We start from the raw sequence: 23,020 nt of genomic DNA on the forward strand, positions 1-23,020 counted from the left end.
AAAGAATGTGATTACAAAATCTCCAGAAAAAGAACAATTTTCTACTTAGAATCAGCCTTGGGGCAGTGATTTTCATAACTTTTTTCCTCAATTGGCTTCCCTGATATAAAGAGGCAATATTTTCACTGATAACTGCAAAGTTTGCAGCTGGCTGCTTATATCATAATCGCTTATATCAATCCAGGAATTTTAAAAAGAAAGCTCTCCATGATTGGAATTCAGACAAGTTATGAGATCTGTAAGCATTCCTCCATGAACTCCTCTGTTAACACTTGCAAGACTGTAGTAATTGCTTAAGGTACTGCTTACTCTCCTTTTCTACCCCCATCCCAATGCTTTAATACATACTGTAGTTCTTCCATTATTTGTTGCACCTCACGCAGCACATCAGCTTCCAGATTATTGATAAGTTCCTTCCGATACCGAACAATAAAAGGGATTGTATTGTCATCATTGAAAAGCTTGATTATATTGGCACACACCCATGCTTCAATACCAGTCCTTTGCGATAAAACCTGCAACCCACAGTAAAAAGGCCCAAGTATGACTTTCTCACAAAGGATTCTGAAAATGTTAAACTTGGAGAAGAAATGGTTGCGGCTGTCATCTTACAGCAATCTACTTAATAAGGCAAACATACAAGAATATCTATCTCTATTTATTTACAAACTTTACTCATTTTTCATTCTTAAAACCATATCCCCAAAATGATTCAAATGAAAACTAGGCCTGAATCATTAGTTACTTCATAAAAGGAGAATGGGAAAAAAACCCTCATGGTTGCTACTCATCGGAGATGTGACTCTTTTAACATAGTATCTTAATTGCATTTCCGGGGGTTCTAATAGAAAAAATGTTCACAGGTATTGTCAATTCAGTTTCAAAAGTAAGACTTTTGAACTGAGAGTCACAATCCAAATGTTGAAAAAATCCTAATGTGCCCACAAAATGTCTGTTATACAGTAGTTCAGGTGATCAGGGGCAAGCATCCATCCATTTACTAGAGGAGCAGTTCTATGCACTTTCTACATTTCAGCTTCCACTTACTTTTCTCTTTTCCCAGCAGTTTGGCCTACTGTAACTAATCAATGTTGGGAGGGGGAGAGGAATTTAAGCCTTGTAGAAATAAATAAAATCATTGATGAGGATATTTATTAGAATGGCATCTTCCTTTAAAAATTACATTAAAAAATAAAGTTTTTCAGCAACTGAGAAAAAAAATGTTTATAATGGGGGATCATAGCATCAAGATGCCTACCATGCTCTTTGAAAGGTGTGAAATGCTGAACAAACAGCTTCACCACCCACTACAACGATTAGTATTTTTTTTTCTTTTAAATTGCAAGGCAAAAAAGAAATAGATGGAACCTTCATTCATCTGATAAAACAATGATAAACCCTTCCTTCCCCAATATTAAAAGACACTGTATATGTTCCCCAAAAAAACTCAGAAAACTGAAACATGCCTCTCGTTTTAAGTGTGATAAAATATTTCTTTGGAACTGGAATATATTTTAGTACAGCATATAATGTATCAAACTAAGATTGACCTGACATGTTTTCTTTTATTACTTTTTAAATCCTGGAATATTTTCTAATCTTTGACCAGCAAAAGTTGAAGTCAACATTCCCCCCACAAAAAAAGTCTTTCATAATTTTTCTTTTACTTACAAATAACAAAATAATATTTTTTATATTTTCTTGTGAAACGTAATACTAACCTTCCTGTAACCTTCCTGTTTCATAGCTAATGTTCAGGATAAATTCTCATTATAAAGAGAGAAGACAAGGTGCTTTGTTTTATAAAAATAAAGGCAGATGAAATACTTTTTGGAATACATCCAGATGAGGTATTATATACATCAGAAATAAAATGGATGTACAACTTCACTCTAGAGAGTTTCCTCCTGCATTTTAGACATATGTTAGTTTTGTTGTAAAAAGCAAAGCATTACATACCTCTACAATGTCCCAGTTCATTTTATGGTCCCCATTCAGTTTGTCACCTGCCACATATTTTACATGTTCCTCCTGAGGACATTCTGTTTTAAATTTTTTTAAGGGACGTTCATCAAATGCAAAATCTTCTTCAGACTCTTCCACCTTAATTTTTTTTTTAGACACTGTAGCACTTGTGGATGGTTTATCTGCATTTACCAAGCCAGGTTCACCTTTAATGCTGCCAATGTTCTTCACTGGGGGGTTTTGGGTTGAACAACTCACATTGTCATCTTCCTCTGTCATTTTTTCTGTTCCTCCAGGTATAGCAATAGGCAAAGATAAGTCCTACTCAAACCACCAAAACACATTAAGATTAGTTTTGACAACAGCCAGTCTGAACATAAACAGCATCAATGATTTACTAAGTATCACCATATCCTTTAGGATGGTGGAGGAATGGAACTAATGTCATTGAGTAGGGGAAAAGCTACTACAGATATCAGTGTAGTAGTGTTCTGCTTAGTAAAATGTAAGTGCAGAAAACATGAGTACCTCAGGGAAGTCCATTGTTACTGTCACTGCCTACAGGTCAACAATCACTGCTCTTAAAGCAATCTATTTTCTCCTTTAATCCAAGATTCAAGATCAAATGTGAATCAGTTTTCGGTCACAAAGTTAGAACAAAAAATGATTAACCCTAATAAAATTTGCTTTCTATGGTAACAGATTGCAATTAAGAGTGTTTTGCACCACATGTGTAACTCCAGCAACATTATTTGGGAGTGCCTCTTCCCAGCGGTTTTTCCCTATCCAGTAAGATCTGGAAGGGAAGGCTCCTTTTGGGTCCTTACTCAGAAAGAAAGGAAGCCAATGGTGGTCCATGTCTCTTGTTACTTCACACACACACCTTCTTCACTTATCACCATTTGTTCAGCGATAGTGCAAAGCTGTGATGGTGCTGAACAAAGGGGACATGATGGAGTTCTGGAGTCCTTGGAATTCTAGCCATCACAGAACTCCCATGGTCATGTTATTGTGTTTTCTGACATTCCCTACTGATTTCCTACAAGTAAAGTCAACAGCGAAGCCTACAGGAAGCTGGTCCTTGCTTAACCATGGCAAATAGGACTGCTGGAATAGTCACTGATAAGCAGAATGGTCAAGTGACGTTCACTTTTACCACCCCTTAGCTTAGTAATGGCAATTCTGGCCCCAACTGTTGTTGTAAGCCAAGGACTTTTTGAATTCCTTCCAGCAAGACTTGAATTTTGGTTGCTATTCCTTGATACAGTATGACAGTATGATGTGAGCAAATTATTGTTTCTATTTGATTTATGTTAAGAAGCTCCAAAGGTTCAAATGCAAATATAAATGCATGTTTCAAGGAACTTCACATCAATTATGCTGGATAAATTACAGAGGTTAAAGTGACTCGGGAAAAAACATAGGGGAGATCTTTCTTGCATGTAGCACAGTGTACATGCATCTGGAGTTCCCATTTTTCTATTCCAATACATCAGATAATTTAGAAATTTCAGTAGGTAAGTCAGGTTGTTGGATCTATGCAAAAGAACTGAACCAAATCAAGGGAATTTGCAATAGCGATGAACACAGATAAATCTGCACGATATAATCTTCGCTTTCTCTTTTTCTCTCTCAAATGTTTTGAAAACTAAATGGCTTCCTAGCTTCAATTACTTACCGGCTCCTCTTTTGTCACTAGCTTCTTTGTACCTTTCTTAGCTACAGTGGCTTTCTTCTTGGTCAATGGTTTTTTTTCAGCTCTTGGCACTTTGGCTTTTGGCACTTTGGCCTTACGTGAGACTTTCTTTTTGGGCTCCCATTCGTCTTCATTCTGTTCCTCTTCTGATTCTGAAGATCTGCACAAGATATGGGAAAGTTTATAATACAGTAAATGGAATTATACAGAGCGCTGTCCTTAAAATATGCAGGCCTCAATATTTAAACAAAAGAGTTGCATGCATTTAGACCCTAAAATGTATATGCTGTCCTAGACAAAAGAGTTGCATAGCTCACAATTATGTAGTCCAATTCACAATCAGTAAATGAATTTATGACACAAAAATATCAACATTCATGATGAAAGAAAACTTATCTTTTATTTATAGAAAGTGACAGAATGCCAATCAGACTTAATCTGTTACTTTATTGCCTATCTCTATAACAGTCTTTCCCAACACCTGAAACACCTGTCTTTTCAAAGTTCCCATAATGTTCTAGAAGGAAATTGCCACTATGCGCTGTGGATACAATAGTAGGCAGTTAGCTACTGCCACTAGCAATTTTGCTGGAGAAGCACTCCAATGTTACACAAAGTTATACAATTTTAAGCAGTTACTCATAGCCTGGTTTTGTATTTTGAGCTTGCAATCAGTCCATCGATTCAAGCATTTTTGCAGTCAACCCATAGCTAACTTTCTCTGCATAGATTTCACAAACTAAAAGAATAAAAAACATAACAAAACCAGCAACAGCATTTAATATGGCTGGACAAAAATAAAGTGCACAAAAAGAACAATTCTTGTAATTCCATCTCTAAATTCCATATCTAGGATATAGCACACATTTTAATTTGCATGGATAAATTTCATATTTGTGTTTATCCATTTTTTCCATTTCTTGTTTCCACATCGTGAACTCATAGGAGAGGAGAAGCCAACGCCAGAAACAGTGAACATAGTGAAGCAGTATGCACAACATCCTGTTGATTTATCTGATACTCTCACTCTTCTTTCAAACTCATTAGTTTTGTTAGGCTTTATGAACAAGTCAAACAAGCCAGGTAAATAAGTATTACCAGTGTATGTACACACTTATGCCTGTAAACTTCAGCCAATCCCAAAATGCTACAAATATCACTAGATGTTGTCCTAGTACCAAAAATCCAGGTACAAAGATTGAATAGAAATTAGAACACACATTGATCATAAATTTTAACTCACGATTTAAGGAAGGAAGATAGTTCATCTTTTGAAATGTCTAGTTTCCTTGCAGTTCTTTTCCGTTTAGGGAATGCTGACATCTGAGAAAAGAAAAATAGTTTTATCTGTGAGTTTTTCCCCATTCCTAAGAGACTGCAAAAATACAGATGGACGTTGCCAATTGCAAATCTGATATTTTTGAATAGGCATCCTTGAATATTTCTATCAACAACTGGTTCAACACATGGAATTGAAAAATCTGCTCTGATTTTATATACATAAACAACAGATTTGACACGGAATTGAAAAATCTGCTCTGATTTTATACACATCTGAAAGCAATATACATAGGAACAATGTCCCCTTAACTTTCATTATCTTTTCTGTTGTCTGTGTCTGGATCTTTAAGTAATCACTAGTACCATCAATGTACAAGAAGTAGCTGTAAGCAAGGAAAAATCGCTCTGAGACCATGTCTACAGTCTTAGATGGAGAACGTGAGAAAGGCTCGCAAGCATGGAAAGGGGTGTGTTTCTGTAAGTAAATAAATGATTTGAGCTCTGTACAGATACGTTGCAACCGGTCCTTGGGCAATTTAAAACACGAACCAGATGGGCTTTTGTCAGGATCTAGACAGGAACTTTGCATGTTTTTGCGTATGTAAGGAAAAAGAACCTCTGTAGCCTATGGAATACATAGGCTACAGAGCCTGGACTACTGTAATGCTCTCTACATGGGGCTCCCCTTGAGGAGCACCCGGAGGCTCCAACTGGTGCAGAGTGCGGCCGCGTGGGGGATTATTGGAGTGACGGGGCGCTCCCATGTGACACCCCTCCTGCGCGAGCTGCATTGGCTCCAGGTGGGCTTCCGGGTGGGCTTCAAGGTGTTGGTTACCACCTTTAAAGCACTCCATGGCTTAGGGCCTGGGTATTTACGGAACCGCCTTCTGCCACCGATAGCCTCCCACCAGCCAGTACGCTCCCACAGAGAGGGACTCCTCAGGGTGCTGTCGACCAGACAATGTCGGCTGGCGACCCCCAGGAGGAGGGCCTTCTCTGTGGCAGCACCTGCCCTCTGGAACGACCTGCCCCCGGAGATACGTAGGATCCCAGATCTCTGTGCTTTTCACCATGCCCTTAAAACTTTTTTATTTCATCAAACCGGGCTGGCTTAAACCCCCCCCCTTTAGATATTTTTAATTGTTGACTGATTTTAGTTGGGGTATTTTAAATTTATTGGGCCAAAATTTGTTTAATTCTTTTTTTTAAAAAAAATTTAAATTTTGTATGCGATGTTTTTAGTCTTGGCTGTTCACCGCCCTGAGTCCAGTGGGAGAAGGGCGGTATAAAAATCTAATAAAATAAATAAATAAATAAAATACATGTTGCATTAATATGTGTGCCTTATTACTACGCATATCTCATTGCTATGCCTGTCTTATTAGTGTGCATGGTCCAAAATATTTGGAAACCAATTCTAAAGCAACGGAACCACGAACTAGTTGCATGGTTGCTCTGAGAGACCAATTCCTCCTCATACTCGATATTTCATAAACCGGCAAAAATCCTGCAACCCCGAACTGCAAAGGATTAACGAAAATAAATCTAAAAAAATAATAAAAATCAAAACAAGATGGATAGCAACTCTCATGAACCTAGCAGCCCTTAGAGGTTAGGTTTCCACGTTCGGCACCTCCCTGAACGCCGCAACCTCCCCAATTCACCTTTTTCCAGCTTTGGCTACGGGAGGATACGGAATGTCGCCCCTTGTTTCGCCTTCCTTTTTATAAGTTTTGCGTTCACATTTAAAACCGGCGCCAGCCGCGACTGTAGCAAAATCCAGGCTTTCCAAAGCGGAGGAAGCAGTGACCTGACCGAGGGGAGGAGCAGGAAATACGCATCGAAGCAGCTCCGGCAGCTCTCGGTGACAATGAAGTCCCGGGGAGCCGCTTCCTCTTCGGATTACCCCGGGTGTCTTTTTTGTTTTGTTTCCCCCCCCCCCAAACTTGGCAACTTTAAATTGTGTGGACTTCAAATCCCAGAATTCCCCAACCAGCGTGTGACAATGAAGGCGGCGGGAGCGGCGCGCCCACAGTTTCCGCAGACGCTCCAGCGGAGGCGGGGGGAGGCGGTTGTCTAACGCCGATGCTGATGGGAAGAATCGTCCTCTGTGCTCGTTGGGTCTGGCTGGGTTTACTAAGCTAATAAGCGTTCTCTTTGGAAGACTCGCGAGAAAAGCTAACTTCCAACAAGAAAGTATTTCTGCCTGTTTTTCCAGTTTGGCCACTAGGGGCTCCTGTTTACCAGGCGTTCCAGTCTGGAGCATCCGTTCGTTGTTTATTTAATGCAGGGGTCTCCAACCTTGGCAACTTTACGACTTGTGGACTTCAACTCCCAGAATTCCTCAGCCAGCACAGCTTCACATTCCTCAGCCAGCACATTCCACACCAGCACAGCTCATGTTGGCTGAGGAATTCTGGGAGTTGAAGTCCACAAGTAAAGTTGCCAAGGTTGGAGACCCCTGATTCTGTTCTTCCAAGCGTTCTACATTCTGTGTCCATGTTATTCCTAGGATATAGGAGGGCAATGAGACGTTTTGAAATTCCCAAATTTCTAAGCACATTCCACAGCTTGACATGACCCACAAGGCTTTTCTATCATCAATTAAGCACATTGTCAGATGTAAATGCCTTATTCTCTAATGTGTAAATAATGTATATATGGGGTATCAGGGGTTAACTTATTCTTTGTTTCTTAATGTATTCATAATTCACCACTCCTACTCTTGGCTCCACCCTTTGTATATATAAGGAGCCACCTTCGCCATTTTTCCTCGCTTCTATCTGTGAATATTCAGTGAATATAGAATGCCTACTATAATTAAAGAGAAATATATTTGAACCTCTAACTCTCATTATTATTATTGAGTCTGATCCTAAAAATATTGCAACAAATTGGTAGCAGAGGATGGTTAATTGACTCAATAAATAACTAAAAATGTCTAAGAAAGATAGGCCCAACACCAGGGCCTACAGCAAAGAAATAGAAACTGAACAAGAAATAATCAACGAATCCACAAACGCGATTTCGAGAGAATCCGAAGAATACACCACTGAAGAAGAAGAACTAATAAATGAAAATGATGACCAGGAGGAAATCGAAATAGAAAATAACGAACTCAGGTCAGAGATACTGAAGCTTTTAAAAAGCCAGAAGAATGATGAAAGCCTCATCGCGAACCTCCAAGAAATGCTGAAGAACAGCGGAGCAGCGAGAGAGAAAAACATCGCTAAAGAGAAACCCAAAGACCAAAAAACTGTGAGTGATATGACTACAGAGAAAGTCGTTATGAAAAAGAAAAAATGTGATCCCGCGCGAAATTTTGAATGGCAGCCATCTTGGTTTCAACAAGCCTCCAAAGTGAGCGAAGCAGAGCCAATCAAAATGCTCAGTTCAAAATTTCTGGCGCAAAAAACGTTATCAGACAACGAAAGTGAAAAGGAGGATTCAAACTCTTCGGAAGAGCCAGAATCAGAAAATGAAAACGACTTAACGAAATCCCAAGTAAAGTCAGCAATGAAGACGCTTTTTGCTGCATTCGGGCCAAAATTAAAAATTTCCAAAGCGCCAACGAAGAAGCAAGCGAACAAGCCGATACTTCAAGACCTGCGCGCTCCCATCCTGACTTCGAGAACGACGACGCCCGAGCCCAGAGAGCCATGTCGATTCCGCCCTACACCGCAGACCGAAGCAAGTGCCAACGCACCCAAAAGAAAGAGAAGAACAGTCACCGCCATCAGAACTCCTAAGACCGAGCCAGAGACCGACTCGTCTGAAGAGGAACGGAGCGAGCGAGCTGCAATGGAGAGAACCTTCCACGACGACGTCAAAGAAGAAATGAACAACGCGCATGTGCGAAACTACGTAGACGGACCGGAAAGACTTGAACTGGCCAGAGAACCGCGCAGACTCGTTGCGAGCATTCCCATGCCGTTTTGCAATTTCCTACACTTGCGAGACCACGGACTGCCTCAGGTTGTAAGTAATGGACAAAATAATGTGGGTAACTTACCCAGTGACTTCCCAAAATTTAGGGTTGATGGCATTAACTTACAAGAATGGTATCAACAGCTCCAGGTTGTCTTTATGAAAGAAAATTTACTATTTTTTATCACTAGTCCCCCAAGAAGACCTTGGACTTTAAAAATAGATTGTTTACACCATAAGGCATTTTTCTTAATAATATCTAGCGTGTCTCCTGCAATGTATCATAGCATCAAACCAAATCTAACTGTTTCAGAAATAATTCAATGCATGTTTAATTTGTTTCACAGCGATAGTGTAGCTACCACCACAAGGATGTCTAAGGACTTCTTTTCTTCCAGAGTAAAACCAGGGGTTTCCATAAGTGAGCATTTAATATCTTTAAACAAAATAAGAGCTGAGCTGCATTTGAGGGGGGAAGTGATTTCAGATCAAACAATGAAAAGTGTTATTATCAACTCACTTGATTCATCATGGGATAGTTTTATGTCACACTTAGACACTATCAATCTAGGATATTTGTCAATAGAAAGTCTGTCTAACAAATTGATAGCAGAAGACAATTCAAGAAAAAATCGTTATAGCAATCACACAGAACACAAACCTTTTAGGAAGGTAGCTTTCCAAGAAAAATATAATGAAACTTTTAAATGCCACAATTGTGGGTCCAGAGAACACAATAGAAGAGATTGCCCCAAAACTTCAAAGGAAAGACATAGGTCAGAATATAGGAATAAATACAATTATAGACAGTCTTCCAGAGATAGACATAAATATAGAAGCCCACCAAATTACAGAGAAAGTAGAGGGGGCAGAGAAAATTCAAAAGAGAGAAAATCTGGTTCACTGAATGGACTAAATAAACAAGATAGCACCAAAACGCAACCAAATGAGAACAATAATTGGCTTATTGATTCTGGAGCAACTAATCACACCACTAACAACAAAAATATATTGTCTTCATTTACAGAAGATAAGTTTGTAATAAAGGTAGCTAATCAAGAAAAAGTTCAAGTATTAGGCAGAGGGAATGTGACCTTACCTGGTCTAGGAAAAATAGAGGGGGTATTGTTAATACCAGAAATACCTCATAACATACTAAGTGTCATAAAATTAAGCAGAGATTCTGACATCAATATAGTTTTCTCAAAGGGAAAGGCAACTTTAGAGAAGAATAAAACAAATGTAGGCACTGTGATGATTAAAGGAGGCCTACCCTATCTGATAACAAAAGAAAGATGGTTACATAACATTGATTCAAATATGGAAGATTGCATTGAGGCAGATGATGAAAATATTAGTAACAGTGACAATGATGAATGTAAAATATCTCATGATCACACAGATACACACAATGAGAAGAAACCAAAAATAGGTAAACCAATTCATGACGAGTGTGCTCATATCTTACATAGGAAGTTAGGACATGCAAGTTTTCCTGTAGTACAAAAAATGACTGAACACGCAGAAGGTGTCAAAATAAAAAATTGTGAAAATTATTTGGAATGCTCAGTATGTAAATCTACTAAATTAAAAACTAGTCCCAGGCCAAAAAAATCCATCAGATCAACTAACAAAATTTTTGACTTAGTACACATGGACTTAGTTGGTCCATTAACTCCATCAATCACTTATAGAAAACGTTACTTCCTAACAATAGTAGACGACTACAGTCGCTATGGTTTTGTTTACACATTAAAACACAAGGATGAAACCTTTCAAAAATTTAAGGAATTTTACAAACGCATAGAAACACAACATAATATCAGAATAAAACAAATTATGACAGATAGGGGATGTGAATTCATGTCTAAGGAATTCTCCCAATGGTTAAAGGATAGAGGAATGCTACATTACACGTCTAGTCCATTTTCTGCGTTCCAAAACGGGATTGCAGAGAGAAAGAATTCCACATTACAAACCATGATTAGATGCACATTAGAGGATGCTGGTTTAGGCAAACATTTTTGGTCAGAAGCCCTACATTATTCAAATTACACTCAAAATAGAACCTGGTCCAGTATTGTGAATAAGACACCATATGAGGTGATGTATAATAGGAAACCAAAATTAGCACACATGCACATATTTGGGGTCACTGCAGACGTACACATACCCAAACAATTGAGGAGAAAGGGAGAAAACGTATCCAGAAGATTAAGATTTATGGGATATGAAACTGGCACCAAAGGGTACAGATTCATTGATAATAATAATAAATTTATAGTTTCCAGAACAGCTGTGTTCCATGAACAGGCCAACTGGTCTAAATTACATCTTAATGAAATATTTCCGAATAAATGCAAGAATACCAAATCTCGTGAAGAAGGGACGATAGAAAATCAAAATATTAACAAAAGTAAAAGCAAAACCAAAACATGGACAAATAGTCAACACAAAATAAAGACAGACACATTAACAAAAAAGGAAGCAAGATATTTGCATGACTATCATAGCAAACCAGAAAGAGCTATTAGGAACAACAGAAATCAAATACCAAATAAATACAAAGATTACATAATGCATATGGATGGTGAACAAATAACACCTAATACATATGAGGAAGTATTAAAACTACCTCGTGAAGAAAAAGAAAAATGGGAACTAGCTATGAAAAAAGAGATGGAGAGTTTGCAAGGATTAAATGTATTCACACCTGCGATTGCACCCAAGGATAAAACAATTATTGGTACCAGGTGGATTTATAAAATTAAGAATCTAGAAGGAGGCAATACCCTATACAAAGCTAGATTGGTTGCACAAGGTTATGCACAAAAATATCCGGAGGACTATACTGACACATACTCTCCCACAGTGAGAACAGAGAGTGTTAAAACAGCTCTAGTAGTAGCATCCACACTCAATCTTGATGTATTTCAATATGACATACAGACTGCGTACCTACACGCAAAACTAGATAAGGAAATATACGTAAGAGCACCTCACAGTCAATACACTAATAAAAATGAAATTTGGCTATTGAACAAGAGTTTATACGGATTAAAGCAATCTGGCAAAAGATGGTACGATTGCTTGGTAAAAGTACTTAAAACCATGGATTTCAACGCTACCACTGCTGATAACTGTTTCTTTGTCAAAAAGAGTGATGATCACGTTGAGTTTGTATTGATTTATGTAGATGATATTTTATATATAGGAAAACACAGAGAGAGAAGAGAAATTTTTGTAAACAAGTTAAATGAACATTTCTCGTTGAAATCTCTAGGTAAAGTAAACAAATACCTTGGTGTACAAATTAACAAAACTAGAAGGGGTTTCAAACTTACTCAAAAAGATAAGATTATTGAACTTCTAAACAAATGCAATTTAAACAATGCCAAACCCTGTGACACTCCTATGCAAACTGATTTCCTTAGAAATAATGATGAATCTTCCCCTGAATTCAAGGATAATACATTTTATAGATCAGTCATAGGTTCACTTCTTTATATATCTAATTGGACCAGGCCAGATATTGCATTACCACTCAATTTATTATCAAGGCACGTTAGTAAACCAACAATGTATCACTGGGAAGCTGTCAAAAGAATTTTAAGATATCTGAAAAGTACATTAGACTTTTGTCTAGTATTAGAGCCTAGTGATAATAAAGAACCAAGACTTACATGTTACGCAGATGCGGATTGGGCTGGAGATGCATCATGCAGAAAAAGTACTTCTGGTTATATTTTTATGTTAAATGACTGTCCAGTTTACTGGTACACTGGTAAACAAGAACTGGTAGCCACTTCAACCACAGAAGCGGAATATGTTTGTTTATCCAAAGCTGCAAATAACCTTGTATGGTTTAATGATTTAATTTCAGATGTTTGGAAAAAACCTGCTTTGCCTTTTGTTATGCATGAAGACAATAAAGCGGCCATTGAAATATCTAGATCCGATGCCATTGGACAAAGATCCAGGCATATAGATATAAAATTTAAGCATGTGAGACAATTGTCCCAAGATGGATTTATCAAAGCGGTGCATTGTGATACCTCTGAACAATTAGCTGACATATTGACGAAGCCTTTACCTTCTAAACAGCACAAATACTTAACTTCTAAATTGTATGTCTTATATTGTCCTGAATCTGAATGTAATTGGTGTTGTATAGCGAACCGGCATTTAGAGGGGGATTTGTCAGATGTAAATGCCTTATTCTCTAATGTGTAAATAATGTATATATGGGGTATCAGGGGTTAACTTATTCTTTGTTTCTTAATGTATTCATAATTCACCACTCCTACTCTTGGCTCCACCCTTTGTATATATAAGGAGCCACCTTCGCCATTTTTCCTCGCTTCTATCTGTGAATATTCAGTGAATATAGAATGCCTACTATAATTAAAGAGAAATATATTTGAACCTCTAACTCTCATTATTATTATTGAGTCTGATCCTAAAAATATTGCAACACACATGATGACTCTTTTTGGTATTCTTTTAGTATTCTTTTGGCTTTCTCAATTATCCGGTGTGAGTCAACAACTAGGCCTTTTCAAAAGCCAGCTTGAACATCTTGCCTTCTCCTTTTCCATATAGGGCTGGCTCTAATTGCCTTAACAATCCTAAGTGTTCTTTTGCTAGCACATGAAATTGAGGATATTGTGGAATGGAATGGAATGGAATGGAATGGAATGGAATGGAATGGAATGGAATAGAATAGAATAGAATAGAATAGAATAGAATAGAATAGAATAGAATAGAATAGAATAGAATAGAATAGAATTTTTTATTGGCCAAGTGTGATTGGACACGCAAGGAATTTGTCTTTGCTGCATACGCTCTCAGTGTACATAAGAGAACAGATACATTCGTCAAGAATCATAAGGTACAACACTTAATGATAGTCATAGGATACAAATAAGCAATCAGGAAACAATATCAATATAAATCATAAGGATACAAGGAACAAAGTTACAGTCATGCAGTCATAAGTGGGAGGAGATGGGTGATAGGAACGATGAGAAGATTAATAGCAGTGCAGACTTTGTAACTAGTTTGACAGTGTTGAGGGAATTATTTGTTTAGCAGAGTGATGGCATTCGGGGAAAAACTGTTCTTGTGTCTAGTTGTTCTGTTGTGCAGTGCTCTATAGTGTCGTTTTGAGGGTAGGAGATGAAATAATTTATGTCCAGGATGTGAGGGGTCTGTAAATATTTTCACAGCCCTCTTTTTGACTCGTGCAGTATACAGGTCCTCAATGGAAGGCAGATTGGTAGTAATTGTTTTTTCTGCAGTTCTAATTATCGTCTGAAGTCTGTGTCTGTCTTGTTTGATTGCAGAACCCAGCCAAACAGTTATAGAAGTATAGATGACAGACTCAATAATTGCTCGGTAGAACTGTATTAGCAGCTCCTTGGGCAGTTTGAGCTTTCTGAGTTGGTGCAGAAGGAACATTCTTTGTTGTGCTTTTTTGTTGTTGTTTTTGTTGTTAGGTGTCCATTTTAGGTCTTGAGATATGATAGAACCTAGAAATTTGAAGGTCTCTACTGTTGATACTGTGTTGTCTAGTATTGTAAGAGGTGGTAGTATGGGAGGGTTTCTCCTAAAGTCTACCACCATTTCTATGGTTTTGAGTGTGTTCAGTTCCAGATTGTTCACAAAGCCAGATGCATGCTGCATGCGCATGCACATTGCATGCCAGATGCATGCTGCATGCGCATGCACATTGTGTACCAGACGCATGCTGCACACGCATGCACATTGTGTGCCAGATGCACGCACACGCAGTGCACACCAAACGCATGCTTCGTGCGAAAAAGGAGCCGTTTGAAGGTAAGTAGATGGGCTGGGGAACAGCTGTGCTGCGCTATTTAGATTTACTAGAAAGCAGGATTTCTAGCTAATATAAATCATGCAGCACAGCTGATAATCAGAAATACCGGTTGGGATCAATCGGTACCTTTCTTTTACTACTGGTTCAGCCGAACTGGAGCAAACCGGTAGCATTTCACCCCTGCAGTCAGCATCTGGCCATGTCTTTGATGCTATAATTGAGCCCATCTACCTCCTAGCCAATTTGGTTTCCATAAATTCCCTCTGGTTATATCCATGTATACAAGCATTGTTCTGTTGCTTAAAGACAATGTTAGCTATGAAGAAATAATGGGAATGGCAGACATTAGTAATTTGTTCTGCTTCATTTTTGCTTCCTAAGCCATATAATGCAACTACACTTTCCTCTTTAGTATTTCCAACTTTGGCATTCCAATCTTCAATCAAAATCAGCCAACCTTGTTTTCATGTTCTGTTAATATTAAATTGAACTTGATCATAAAACCCACTAGCCTCTTCTTCATGAATTAGTGTATAAACATGGATAATCGTATTAAAGGGTTGTCTATAAAGTTTAATTGACATTTGGTCATTGATTGAATGGTAGCCAACTATTTAGTTCTTTCTAAATATAAAAGCATTCAGTGTTCTTTCTTTATCATATCAAAAGTGGTAAACTGTATGATCCTCTGATGGAAAGTGTCCAATCCTCAATTCTCTAATGCCTAACATGTTAATTTATAGTGTTTCATCTTTCACTGTGTTGAGCTTTACTGTGATCAACACCTTCTCCCTTTTTTCCCCATAACAACAACCCTGTGAGGGGGATTGGGCTGAGGGAGAGTGACTGGTCCAAAGTCACCCAGCTGGCTTTCATGGCTAAGGCAGGATTTGAACTCACAGTCTCCTGCTTTCTAGCCTGGCGCCTTAACCACTAAACCTGGCTCGCAGGAACTAGACATTCAAAAGCTTTAACTACACATGTCATACACATCATTAGTACTCCAAAAGATCCTTAGCCCTTCTTCAGTACAACACTGAGTGCCATCAGATCTGAAAGATGTATCATCTAACACTACATTATTAATCATATAATTTCTACCCATGTGATTTTCATGGTAAAAGTACAGGAGTCGTTTACCATTACTTCCTGCATCGGATAAATGGATGCTTTTGCCATTGTTACAAAAGTAATCATTTGCTTCTGATATCTTCTTATATGATTGCTATCCAAAGTAGATACTTCTTACCTTAACTGGGGAGCTGGGATAACCTTCATAACTTTGAGCAACCTGTTAGGAATATATATTCTTGGTGTATATCCCCAGCATTCTTTGTTCATTGCTCCCAGAAACACCCCCCACCCCACTGCCAACACATTGAAATCGTAAAGCAGGGGGGAAGAAGGCCATGGGCTTCATGTTGTGAAGTCAAGTTTGCATAATGGCTATTGGAACTGGAGAAAGGTCCTAAGAAATAACTGTCAGTTGTGTTGATGTGTTCAAGAAGCCATTGATAAATACCAACAACAGCCTAGTCATTAAGCAATGACATAGTACAGGGGTCCCCAACCCTTGGTCTGTGGCTCGGCACCGGGCCACGGAATGTAAAAAAATGGGCCGCACAAACAAATGAAGCCCCATTGACAGGATGCAGGCAGCACACAAAACAACACCCCCTCCGGTCAATGGAAAAGCCTCTCTCCATGGCAGGGGTGGGTTCTAAAATTTTTTACTACCAGTTCTGTGGGCGTGGCTTATTTTGTGGGCGTGGCTTGATGGTCATGTGACAATTATTTAGGATTTAGCAGAGGTACTGGTCTACCAGGCTTTTAACTGCTTGCAGAGCTGTATGGATTTACCCATTTATTTTTGCAGGCACTAATCTACTCATATATTTTTGCAGGCACTGGTCTACCCATTTATTTTTGCAGGCACTGATCTACTCATGTATTTTTGCAGGCACTGGTCTACCCATTTATTTTTGCAGGCACTGATCTACTCATGTATTTTTGCAGGCAGTCATTTGTTTTCTTTTAATACTGATCAGCTGTAGGGTGGCCCTTTGAAGCCCCATGGCAAGAGTTTTCCCTCTAGCTATCACCTGGGATTCAGGAGGCAGCAATAGATTGGGGATGGGCCCAAATAAAAAGTAAGAATAACGTGGGGGGTGGGGGGGCAGGGGGTGGGGGCGGTGGGGAGCCAGAACCGGTTCGGTGACATCATATCGTCACTGCTACCAGCTCAGGAGAACCGGGCCGAACTGGGAGGAACCCATCACTGCTCCATGGTGCCCCAAAGGTCAGGGGCCACTGACATAGTATATCAGCTCAGCAGTTGATCATATGGAGACCACTGACAGGATTGCCTAGATTTTTTTTATTATATTCTCTACTTGTGTTCTTAATAAGTAATCTAAAAATATTTTCATATTTTCATTGCTGTGAACAAACATCAATACATAACTACGGATTTATGAAAATCAAGCATCTGCTGTAAAGTTTTAGCAGTAGGCAAATCTAAAGTTGTAGGAGCAACTGTAACATTATCCCAATATAATCTTTGAACAAAAATATATCCATGATCTTTCTGTAAGTATGCAAATACAGGGTATGGATATAAATAACCTAAGTTGTAAATGTAAATGGTATAGCTATTTTTATATTTTGTTAAAATGTATTATGGAAGGCTTGTGTACACCTCCAAAATAGCTATGTGCGTCATCAACTTCCGGCAATGCTTTGCAGTAGAAATCTGTTTTAATATTATGCAAAAACAGTTTAATTCCTTGTTGGAATGGAGATTGAGCCAGCAAGTTTATGTGAGTTATTAAATGTAGAATATAGTAGTGTTATGTATATCTGAGAGCCCAATCAATAAACACTTGTACTGGAATTAATGTATTGCACTCAAGATGGCAACAAAGCCCTTATTTAACAAGAGTGAATGCAATTCTGACTAAAGTGATATGTGTTAATTATATCATCTTGATTTTTGAAGTTCATTCTGCATGCAATTGATTTTGAGATGTCCAGAATACAGCAGAATTGTTAAGAAAACTGCTACTCCATCCAGAAGCCAGACCACGGCAGCATCACCAGCTGCTGCACCCCCCTCCGATCTCCACACAAAGCAAACTGACACACGCCATGAACACATGGCAAGACCTCAAACTCAGAGCCAAACCAAAGCCCGGGATGTGGCATCACAGCCATCTGCTCAGAATATTACATCAAAAAACTCAGGATATCACAATACTAGAACTCAGGATGTTAACACACAGCCCATTACCCAGGTCGTCAAAACACAAAAGACTAATGGGCACACATCAAGGACCTCACCCACACAGGATATTATGAAACAGCTGACTAATCTGCAAACATCAACTCCATCAACTAATCAGTATGTAGCAACACAGGCAACCAACCCACTCACAGCCAGCACCCCACACCTCCCCACCAGTATTTATAGAGAAACGGCAGCTCCGATTACGCTTTCCTCGCACAAGCACGAAGCCGAAGACACCAGCCTGAAGATAACGAGGGAGACCTCGTTGATACATCACCAAGATACTCTCAATCTTACACGGGAAAAGACCCGAATACACCAAAACTTGCATACCTCTACCCGTGAAAATCTATGAAAACAATATATATACACACATATCTATGAATGAATGAATCAGATTCTCAGTTATCATAGAAGTTGCTTTTCATTCTAACTATCATTGCTTATATGGTCAATTAAATTCTGTATCTGCTCAGCCTATCTTTCCTCTTTATGAAATCAGTTAAACCAGTATTTATCAATAACTGGAAATGGCTGAGAGAGCAGAGGAAGAAAATGTATTAGGGCCAAAGGACTGAGTGCTGTGAAAGCATTGCAAATAATCATTTTTACACCTTTTGTCCATGCAAAGGGTGTGTTCCATAGCAAAAGTGGGAATATTTTTTTAGTATTTAAGACTGGGAATATTGACTTTAAATATAGTTTGCCTATAAATTAAAATCTACATATGGCAGCATTGTCATGCAACCTTACTATCAGTGGTAAAATTGATTATAAGAGCAAAAACAAAAGAAAAGCCCTACCCAGAAATATTTTTATACTATGGACTTGCTTTGTGTCTACTATTCCTTTAGCTCCTTTTATCTTAAAAAAAAAAATCAGACTGTGGTGATAGGAAAAAGATGGATAGACTCACTGTCATTGAATGACTCCTGCAACCCACTAAATAAAGGACTCTAAAGAAGGATAGCATTCCAGAGATGGGGTGTCTGTGGTGGCAAAGAGGACAATGAACCAGTTGAATATCAACCTTTCAGGTGAAAGTAGCTCTGTATTATGGAAGTAACTGTGCAATTTTATAGTAGAAAATGATGATACAGTGCAATTGGAAATCTGTAAGTAAAGGCTTAGCCAATTATATCTAATCATTATAATTATATAATATTAAGCATCACCTATATCAGGGCTCTGCAACCTTAAATACTCAAAGAGCCATTTAGACCTGTTTCCCACAGAAAAGAAAACACTGGGAGCCACAAAACCTGGGTGGGCGTGGCCAACTCGATGTCACTCACTTCCACCAGTCACATGACCCCGCCCTAGCCATGCCTACCCAGCAGGTCATTAGGGCAGAGAACCAGTTGTTAAAAAACACCGGGAATCACAAACTCCATTTGACATCTCTCTCTCCCCCCTCCCTCTTTCCCCCCTCCCTCTCTCTCTGTATCTCTCTGTCTCTGCCCTGGCTGCTTCTCCATCCCTCACCGTTGCTTTTACCTTCTCAGGCCAGGCATGGAGTGACTGTGAGGGGAGGGCAAGGGGCGAGGCCAGCCAGTGGTGGGATCACCTGACAGGGAGCCACAGCAGAGGGCCCAAAGAGCCACATGTGGCTTCGGAGCCACAGGTTGCTGACCCCTGACCTATATCTCATTTGTTTGAGCTGATTGTCAGCATTTTCTGGGTGAACTTTCCATGTTAGTCATGAAATGGTTCATGCACAATCTGGGTCTTTTCTGCAAAGGAGAGGCTCAGTATAGGTTGAGAATCTACCTGCAAATAGGGAGTCAGTTCTTATATTTAGGAACTGAGTCTTATTTGCGGTGACATTTCTTACAAGAACAATTTATTAATCATGTTGCCAATGACAGTGGAGACATCAGAAAACACTTGCAAAAAGCTCAGTTGCCAGTTTGTGTTCCCTTTAAAACTGCAAAATTACAATTTTGATTTCTCTGCATTTTCTAGTCCTTTAGAGGGGGAAAAAACATTGTGACACATCTTTTAAACCTTTGAAATTGCTTTTATTTGTTTTGTTTTAATACTTCAGATTTTACTGGTGGCTTGAAAAATATTTTTTTGGGGGGGATTATGTATGCATAACCTTATTCACTGTGGTAGAAAGATGATTTAATGAAAGGCTTTTGTGGGTGTGTCTGAAGAATCACTTGTAATCAGTAATTGGGAGGCACTAAGTATGATCATGTCCACAGGCCATGAATAAGGAAAATGTCCACAACACTGGAGTGAGGTTGGATATTTGCATACTTCCTCCACTAGGGGATGCTGTTTCTCCACACATAGCTGGTTTGGATTTTCAGGCCATGCAAAGGTCAGGGGCTGGCACAAGGTAAGCTCTGTCTCTGCTGTAAACACTCTGTTTTGACTTTACAAAAGATATAGAAAATTGCAAGCCAAGCATTACATGTGAAAAGACAAGCAATAAAAGCCAATCTCTCTAAATTACAGTTTAAATACAGTTGCCTGTTCCTACTTGAATTCTTGCCAGCCTGTTATGATTTGAGTTTGCAAATTTCTGTATCAAAAGTGTTGGAAGAAATGTCCATCTGGGTTCAGTTCCAAGTGGGAAGAAAGACACTGGAAACATGGAGGCTGCTTGGAAGGATGGTGTAATGGTGAAGCAGAACCACCAAGCACGTGTGATTCTGGGTAGAAGACCACATGGAGTAGAGAGTGTGATATATTTTATACCCTCTCTTGGGCCTTGCAAGAAATATATCCTATTGGTTGTCAGACTCCCAGGGGCTATGTGGGGGTCCAGCTAACCTTGTAGGCTGTCTGTGTCCCAGGCTTGGTTGAATCTTGCTGGGTGATGATGTAATGAAGAGGGTTGTATTCTGAAAGGGTGTTGGGTAATTCCTATTATGGCTTAATGGCTTTGTCCTGGTTTGGATCTTGAGTGAGGGCTAATCCTATCATGTCCTGAGGGTGAAGGCCTTTTGTTTTGTAGATAGGATGGTCCAGTCTTTCTGGGGCTATTAACAAAGGTGGGGGCTGCTTTCCAAGAGAATGTTTCTCCTTTTCTCATCCAGGGAGGTATAATATTCTGCCTTTTTAATATTTCCTAGAATATTTCATTCTTCTAGGAGAGGGGTGGGTACTAACTTCCTACAAAGGTAAAAAGAAATAGTGTTATTTCCCCAAGAAATAAAATAGTCACAGAGGATTGGCAGATTTCATTTTCTTGCCTCCATGGTGAATGGATGTGTGAAGTCACATTTCCTAAATTCAACTGTTTATTCCAGGGGTGTCAAACCCGCGTTGTCATGGCGGCATCATATGACGTATCACAACTTCCTCCCCCCTTTGCTAAACCAAGTGTGGGTGTGGCCAGCTCATGACGCATTCAGCCTGCGGGACGCGAGTTTGACACCTCTGGTATATTCTTTTGTCTAACTCAGTAATTTTTAACAAAAGTTTTAGGAACTGAAGTTGAAGCATGTCTAGACACCAAATATAACCCTTGGACTAAAATTATTTTTTTTTATGGTCTTGTTGTTGACTACACAGAAATTAGGTAAAGCTTTTGATACCTCTGCTCATCTGGGTCTTGATTACCGGTTGAGGAGGAACAGTTCCCGAAGAAAAAAACAGGAATCATCTAAAACATTATTTTGATTATTCATTAAATTTGTTTGCTGTGCATCTCACCACGTATATACAATGTAAGGACTGCAAGAGCCACTATGTAGGACAAACAGGGAGAACTCCAGCAGAACAAATCTATGAACACCAATTAGTATAAAGCATGACGAAAACTCCTTAAATTCACAACACTTGGACAGAATTAACTATACTGTCAAACCTCGGGGTTTGCCTTACCGGTAGGTCCTGGTGGTGATGGGGAAGTTTGTGATGTCGGCAGCTGCAACCACGCACCAGTGAAACCCCATTGGGGCACCAATCAGCTGTGTGCCTGGGAGGCAGCCAGCGCGAGGCAACCAGGATGCCTGATGATCAGCTGTGCAACTGGGACACCCGACGATCAGATGTGCAGCCATGTGGAGCTGGGTGAGTGACCTCCGGGCAAGGCCTGCACCAGCGGAGGACATGGCTTGCCTTTATAACTGCACTGGGAGGCGAGTGCTCCCAGAGCTGACTTTAATTCTGGATTGCATCTGTTTTGTGACAGTGCTTTTTGGAGCTCATTTGTGTGCCTGAGTCCGGCTTAATAAACCCAATTATCACCTGCCCAAACACCTGGGGTTGTTTTTACTGGATTAGGTCCGGAGCTTGGATCTTTTGAGATATAGCTTCAGCTGGGAAACTGTATGCACCCTAGATTAACGTTAAAGCAACAATCAAGAAGTAAACAATACCCAATCAAGGAACTAGCAACTTAGACAAACAAGTTAAATATAAGAATACCGTAATCAAAAAAGTACCAAGTCCACTCCTACCAATGCTAACAGGGTAAGCCACTGGTATATAAAATGAGAGTGAACTCTACTCCCTACTAGCACTGATGATGTTACCTAGTTTGGTAATGAAATGTCTGGAAGAAAACCACTAAGTCTAGAGAGCACCAAGGACCCCACAATTCAACACTGAGCTACAAATATTCTCTTCCAACAGTAGCATATTTAAGAGATTATCAGTGTAGATCATGGATGTCAAACTCGTGGCTTCACATTGCTGTCACGACGTTTTCCCCCTTCACAGAGCTGGGGTGGGCGTGGCCTGTGAATGGTGTACCTGACCCATGGGCCGCCAGTTTGACACCCCTGGTGTAGATTGATTGGTATCTAAAGCACTGATTGGCATGTTTCAATAACATGACTTGCAGCAGAAAACATTATGCCATTAGAAATGTAAAACTGGTCCTAGAAAAGAAAATGTTAAACTGTGACTCACATGCATTTATCAAATATGCATGTCATGTGGGTAAATACAATAATTACAAACAAGGCATAGTTCTTTGTTTAGCCCATTGGGACCTGCAATGAAATCTTACAGTTTGGGTGCTTTAATGTTCAAGCCAACAATGCCTATTATTCCTTACATTATT

General features: G+C 39.3%; 1 protein-coding gene across 1 annotated transcript in view; it reads right to left on the minus strand.

Moving 5' to 3' along the window:
* Positions 1-7,094, minus strand: part of SRBD1 (S1 RNA binding domain 1) — a 151,243-nt gene extending 144,149 nt beyond the window's left edge. The window contains exons 1-5 of the mRNA XM_034427656.3: positions 6,607-7,094; positions 4,905-4,984; positions 3,644-3,821; positions 1,960-2,286; positions 349-515 (exon numbers count right to left, since the gene is read on the minus strand). Coding sequence (XP_034283547.2) covers positions 349-515; positions 1,960-2,286; positions 3,644-3,821; positions 4,905-4,984 — 752 coding nt within the window. The 5' untranslated portion in view covers positions 6,607-7,094. The remainder of the gene's footprint in view (positions 1-348; positions 516-1,959; positions 2,287-3,643; positions 3,822-4,904; positions 4,985-6,606) is intronic.
* Between the last annotated feature and the right edge of the window lie 15,926 nt (positions 7,095-23,020).

The sequence above is a fragment of the Pantherophis guttatus genome, chromosome 1, assembly GCF_059756535.1.
Source record: "Pantherophis guttatus breed Tessera chromosome 1, ASM5975653v1, whole genome shotgun sequence".
In the NCBI taxonomy this organism is placed as follows: Eukaryota; Metazoa; Chordata; class Lepidosauria; order Squamata; family Colubridae; genus Pantherophis; species Pantherophis guttatus.